Raw genomic sequence first — 6,933 nt, forward strand, 5'->3', positions numbered from 1 at the left:
TATAATTTTAAACCTTATCTATTTTATTAGCATAAAAGACCTGAGATATATATATTTGTAACACTGGAATTAATAAATTTAAAATTATTTAAAATTTAGAGGATCCAAATGTTTTAAAATAGGAAACAGACTCTAGATTTTTCTTTTATAAAAACAAAACTTGTTGCGATCGTGAAATGGAATCCAAATTGGAAGGAGAACATTTAAATTTATTGGCGTAAGTGGATTGGGCACCTCAGACAAGAAACAGGATTAGATTTTTTTTTTCCTCATTTGAAGATATAATATGTGATCTTTCATCAAACAATTTATAAAGCGGGATTAAAAAACATATTAAAAAGTATTAAAAATTAAAAATTATATTTTATATTTTTAATTAATAAAAAAATTGAGATAATCTATTGTCAACAAAAAAAAATACCAACATAAAAAGAAAAACTATTTATGAAACATAAAATATTGAGCACGTAACGTTTTTCAAAATTATTTTAAATTATATGTTATGTATTATTATGGGTCTTTATAAATTTGTCTTTTAAAATTAAAAATAAAAAATTTATAAAATATCAGTAATATTTTGTTCTTTATAATTAAAAATATTTTTTTTCAAAATATTAGTAATATTTTATCTTTTTATAATTGAAAAATACTTTTTACTATAAATGACATTTTGTATTACTACTATAACGGTATAAAATACTAAAATATTAAATATTCTCAAATAACCCATAAGTAAAAAAAAAAAAATCCTAAATTCACACAAAAAATATACAAGGTGGAGCTAGGCAGACCTCTTTAATTATCTTTTTTAATTTTAGTGATAAAAGTATGATATCTTTAGATTGGTCATCAAATTCTTGCCATGGGATTCGGGGAAGAACGACGTCGTAGCTTACATGAGCATGTGGTTGCTTGTTTCTTAGTACATGAGAAACTGTTTCATAACGGCTTCAGGGGCAATTTGTTCTTATATGAAGATATTATTCGTCCTTATGTTTAACATAAAAGTATAAAAAAACGTATCTAAAAAAATTTGAATTATAAACTATTGTTTTAAACAAATAAGCAATTTTTATGATTTGTAGTTATTAAGTAATTATCAATAATAATTTTAATGATATAAGATTTCATTAAATGACTAGGAATTAGTTACTTTTTTTTTTTGCTGAATACATACTAACAATAATTTAATAAAATTGCTGTCTTCCTAAACTTTTCAAAAACAATAATGCAAGCATTTAGCATCAACAATAATTTTAGTGAAAAAGTAAATGCCAAAAATCAAAGGAAAGAAACACAAACGGCACACTAGAGGGTTCAGACAAAAAGATAAAGGATAAGGAAATCATCACATTGAAAGAGGCAAAATAAATAAAAACAGAATAAAGAATTAGAGACATACCCATTTCTTCTTGAACATGCCAATAGTGAGAGATTTGGATTTTGGGACGCCATGGACAAGTTCATAACCGAGAATTCTGGGAATTTCTGGAAGTTCATCGACAAACATGTGCAAGTTTGATACATTTAGAAGCATATCAGAAGCTGATATGCATGTAAGAGCACCTAAAAGAGCCAAAAGAGTGACAACTTTGTGAAGCAGCAATGTTGGGTAGTCCATGGCTGATGCTATTACCTCTCTGGTCACGGGTGTAGGCCAGCTATATCTATTGATATATATATAGTGTGAGGAAGAAGCTAAAAGAGAACAAGGGTAATGTATAAATGTATATTGGTGCAGTGGCTAATGGTGGAGATTATGCGTTGTGGCATAATGCTGATTATTGTATTTTGGGTCCACGAGGGTACTCCAAAGATGATAATCAATAATGCATTGGTTATAATTTTGTGTTTAGCTTTTAGCAGATGGAAAGAACAATCATTGAAGTAAAAAGTTAGGCCAAAAAAAAAAGTAGATGTGGAAGGGAATAGAATAGACTCCTCGGACCCTTCTCTTTCACAATGTTTTTTGTGGAACCAGATGGAGGCTTTTTTTTTCTAAAGTTGGTGGTGATATTTAAACTCGAGATCTTTAGGTGAAGATAAAAGTTTTTGGAGACTTCTTTTTTTTTCTTTTTTGTAATGAAATCAATTCTATTAAATATCAGAGATTTTATGAGACTTGATTTTTTAAAACTTAATTGTTAAAATTTTGATTCCCAATTATTCAATATTTTGTTTAAATAAATATTAAATTTTAAATTTTATTTTAGTCATGTAGTATTTTAGTTTACCGAACTAAAGAATACTACGAGAAAAAAAATTACTTGGTAAGTTTTAATTTGTGTATTTATTTCTTGGCAATCGTTTGTTTTATCAATGGTAAGTTTTAATTTGTATATTTATTTCTTGATAAACGTCGAATGCAAATCTTGACTTGATATATATGGCATAAACTTTATTTCTTAAAAGATAATCCAAATAATCAAAAAATCACACAATGTGATAAGAATAAGATGCTATCATTTGAAGCGAAATACACCGAAAGATCATTGTATACAAAAATGACTGATTTAAATATTAGGACAAATATATGAGAAGAATATTAGTCACCAAATACCTTTTTTATTTTATTATCAAATTTATGATTAAGTAAAATATATTTTTTTATTTTTTTGATATTTTGAACATTTTTAAAATTATCTCTAGTATTTAATTTAAAATATTCAAAAACAAATTAATTTTACTATTTTATACAAATTATTTAATTTTATCCCTAATATGCTTCTTATCATTTTTCTCATCATTTACTCTTTTATATTAGGAATAACATAATATTTAGTTCTTTTATATTTTAATAATATTAAATATTATTTATGTGTTATTACTAAATTAAAAATTTAATCTGATGACACTAAATATTTATATAAAAATAAATTCAAAATTTAACTATCCACACTAATATTTGAACTAACATTTGGGTGAGAGATTATTAGTCTTAGAAAATTTACAATATGGCAGAGAGACAAAAAAAATAAAATAAAATAAAATAAAAATACAGCTCTTGAAAGTCACAACGGAGAGCTTTCCATAGCTACTTCCAAAGCTGCAGCCACTCAACAAATACAACACCATCACATGTTTTTTTGTAGTTAATAAATCAGCCACAAGATTGACTACTCTCCTAATAAGAATTGAATTTTTCAATTAAGACACTATAACTCTCTAACTTTTAAGTAAATCACCATTAACGCAAGGCATCTATTGTGAATCAAATTAAAGTAACAAAAAAGCACCCATAAAATCAATGCAATATCAACTGTCTTATAATCACACTCTCAAACAAGAACCAATTCCTTACATACAGCAAAAAATTCACAACGCAAAATACTCCAAATAGAAAAAAAGCCAAAGCAACCTTTTTTTTAAGAGCCATTGTCGGACTTAATTACGCAACAAAAATCGGCAAATTTATTATCAAGAAAAATACTAAGATCATAATTTATTTTTACTGTACTCATTATGACTGGAAGAAGAGACAAATTAATATCAGCACTTTATACCTGCAAAAAGCTATATAAAATCCTAAAATTATGTAGCTCTTGAACAAGTTTCCGAACAATTTTTTCATTCGACCAGTCTTCTTGAGAATGGAAGATGTTTTTAGTTGAGGTGGTGTCAAATCCACCACAACTCAATAAAAAAAGATGAATTCATCTTTTACAAGCTTCTGTCGGAGGCTTTTGTTTTTTATGGAAATAAAAGTAGTGATATTTCTTAACATTATAATTTTTTGTATTTTTTAAAATTGTGAAAAGTACACAAATTAGATGTCCGATTTCTATACCTCAAATTTTTTTATTTTTTTAACACAAATCGGACGGTCCGATTTGTGTACCTCTAATAAATTGGGCGGTCTGATTTCTACTTCTCTAATTAAACGACTCCACATTTGAGAATAACACCCCAACAATCCACATTTTAAAAAAATACCATTACTACTCTAATATTAAAAATAAAAAGTTCTCCGTCGGAAGCAACTCAACATGATAATATAGAATCTATAAAAAAAATGTCGTTGTCCAACCAAGACATACCCAAAATGAACCAGACATCTCGAGTTATATAACACCCAAAGAAACTGTTTTAGGGGTTACATGAAACGTTAATTTTGGTCTAAACGTGAAGTCTAAGTCCTTTTGAGTGGTAGCGTCTGACTTGTTGGTGCCGAGATACCGCCTATCCGAGTTTCTCGTGAGGAGGTGGGGGTGGTACCTATAAGAGACTCCGATACTTAAGTTAGCAATGACTTTAGGTAGGTTTTTTAGTAGATTAGAACGTGAATGTATTTGAGGGGTATCAGTGTATTTATAGTACAATAGATAATCATCTTTGTTGTAGAAGTTTCATCTTTATTGACGGATAATCGTTCCCTTTATTTTTGGGAGTTTGTTGGGATCTATCTTTTAGGAAAGATAGAGATAGTAGGAGAAATTTGAAGAGACAGTTACTTATTCAAATAAGTACAAGCCGGTCTCTTTTGTCGTGTCCGACCTCTTTAAGGAGGTCGGGTATAGGATAGAGGCCACCTTCTTCGGTTGGGCCTTTTATCCTTTATTGGGCCTGGCTTTATAATTAAGGTTAGGCTATGAACAGTGTCCCCTATTTGAGTCTAAATTTTTTTAAGAGGTCGGACTCGACATCTTAGGCCTTTAGCTTTCACGTCAGTTACTCGTCGTATTTTTAAATTTTTTAACGTTATTTCCTTTAAGGAAGAGCGAATGTTACGCGGCAGTTTCTTCTTGGGATTCACACATGGTTTAATGAGGAGTTAAGGAGGCGTTAAACCCCTTTGTTTCTTATAAAAGCGCTACTACTTTTTCTCTTTTTTCTTTTCTTCATTTCGAAAGCTTTTCCATGTCTTCTTTCCTCTGCAAAGAATCCAATCCTTTCTGATCCTTTGTTTCAATCATCCTTTGATTCTAAAACTTCTCTTTCTTGGATTTCTTGAAGGTCTCAGCTTGTTGTTTTGGAGAGAATCGTTCGGGATTTTGCCATTGATGTGCCCCTTTTTCGTTTTAATTTTTATTGAGGTTGGTATTTATATTTTTTTGGTGTATCTTTTACTTGAGGTTGTTCTGGGTAGTTTTTAGAGCACTATATCGATGTTGTTGTGCTTTGTTTGTTGATTCTTGAAGTTACTTTAACTGTTGTTTCATTTCTTTTGCTGAAAAAGCCTTTTTGATTTTTTTTGAGACTGGTGTAGAACGCTTGATTTTAAAGGACTCCCGAGTGGCTAATTGATATCACCCCTTTATTTGTTTTGATTTTGAATTTTCTTATATTTGTGGAACTATATATGTTATCATTTTGCTGCCTATTTGTATCTGTGTTGCCCCAATGATGTCATTATTATGTGACGATGTTTACATAGGAGGGACACCTTTGGTTGCTTGTTGAAAAAAAATTAGAAAAAAAATGACGAGATCCGACTTCTCTTAGTAACGATCTTTTTACTTTGTATCTGTAGATGTAACCTTTATGTCTCGTGCCGTAGTTCTGAATATGTCGACTAAGGTCCCTCCTAACCTCTTATCTTGGGTAGATACTACTGTACTCTCTTGTGTCTCTATAGTTGATAGGAAATACTGTGATATTTTTCGTAAGCATCATAAAAATAGAAAAGATGAGAGAAATTACAAATTAATGATACTTATTAGATTAGGCATCTGTCTTTTTTGTATCCATTTTGAGACAGACATTCTATAGTTTTACAATGTAGCCTCTTTCTAATTTCATTCGAATTATTGAGCCTTCTTTAAAAAATACATAATTAAATATCTAATTTGATGACACTAAATATTTATATAAAAATATTAGAATATAATTAAGATCAATTATGATCAATTAGTATTATTTAGTATATCAGAATATTTATTATAGGAGATTACGTTCTTATTATTATGATTCTCTTAGTACCTATAAATACCCTTTATATTATATCATTCCAAATAATTTAAATAGACAACTTAATTATACTCAATAATACACAAATTCTTCCTCCAGTTTAATTTCTTATTTCTAACAAAAAAAAAATAAATTCAAAATTCAACTATCTACACCTATATTTGAATTACTTACATTTGGGTGAGAGACTATTAGTCTTTGAAAAAATTACAATATGGCACGGGAAAAAGAAAATTAATGTAGCTCTTGAAAGTCACAACGGAGAATTTTCCATAACTACTTCTAAAGCTGCAGCCACTCAATAAATTCACCACTATCACATTTTTTTTTTGAAGTTAACAAATCAGCCACAACATTTAACTTCTCTTTGAATAAAATAAAATTGAACTTCTCAATTAAGACACGATAATTTTCTAATTTTCAAGTAAATTACTATCAACACAAGACACTTGTTAGGAATCAAATTAAAGCAACAAGAAAGTATTCATAAAATCAATTTTAATATCGACTATCTTATAACCACACTTCTAAACAAAAAACAATTTTTTATGTACAGAAAAAAAAATTCACAACGCAAAATATTTCAAATAAAGAAAAAGCTAAAATAATATTTTTTCAAGAGCTATCGTCAGACCTAATTACACAACAAAAACCGACGAAATTGTTATAAAAGAAATGCTGACATCATAATTATTTATTTTTACTATACTCAGTATTACTGAGAGAAGAGACAAGTTAACATCAACACTTTACGTCTATAAAAACCTATTTGAGATCTTAAAATGATGCAACTCTTAAATAAGTCTCGGAACAATTTTTTTTATTCGACCAGATCTCTTGAGAATGGAACATTTTTTGGTATCAAATCCACCACAACTCAATAAAAAAGATGAATTCATCTTTACAAGCAATTCAACATGATAGTATAGAATCAATAGAAAAAATATCGTTGTCCAACCAAAACATACCCAAAATGGACCAGACATCTCTAGTTTTATAACACCCAAAGAAACAATGAAAAATCGT

General features: G+C 28.6%; 1 protein-coding gene across 1 annotated transcript in view; it reads right to left on the reverse strand.

The window, feature by feature from the left end:
- Positions 1-1,910, reverse strand: part of LOC107467457 (multicopper oxidase LPR1) — a 4,995-nt gene extending 3,085 nt beyond the window's left edge. The window contains exon 1 of the mRNA XM_016086558.2: positions 1,403-1,910. Within this exon, the coding sequence (XP_015942044.1) occupies positions 1,403-1,621 (219 nt within the window). The 5' untranslated portion in view covers positions 1,622-1,910. The remainder of the gene's footprint in view (positions 1-1,402) is intronic.
- Positions 1,911-6,933: the final 5,023 nt, after the last annotated feature.

Source organism: Arachis duranensis, chromosome 9 (genome assembly GCF_000817695.3).
Source record: "Arachis duranensis cultivar V14167 chromosome 9, aradu.V14167.gnm2.J7QH, whole genome shotgun sequence".
Classification (NCBI taxonomy): domain Eukaryota; kingdom Viridiplantae; phylum Streptophyta; class Magnoliopsida; order Fabales; family Fabaceae; genus Arachis; species Arachis duranensis.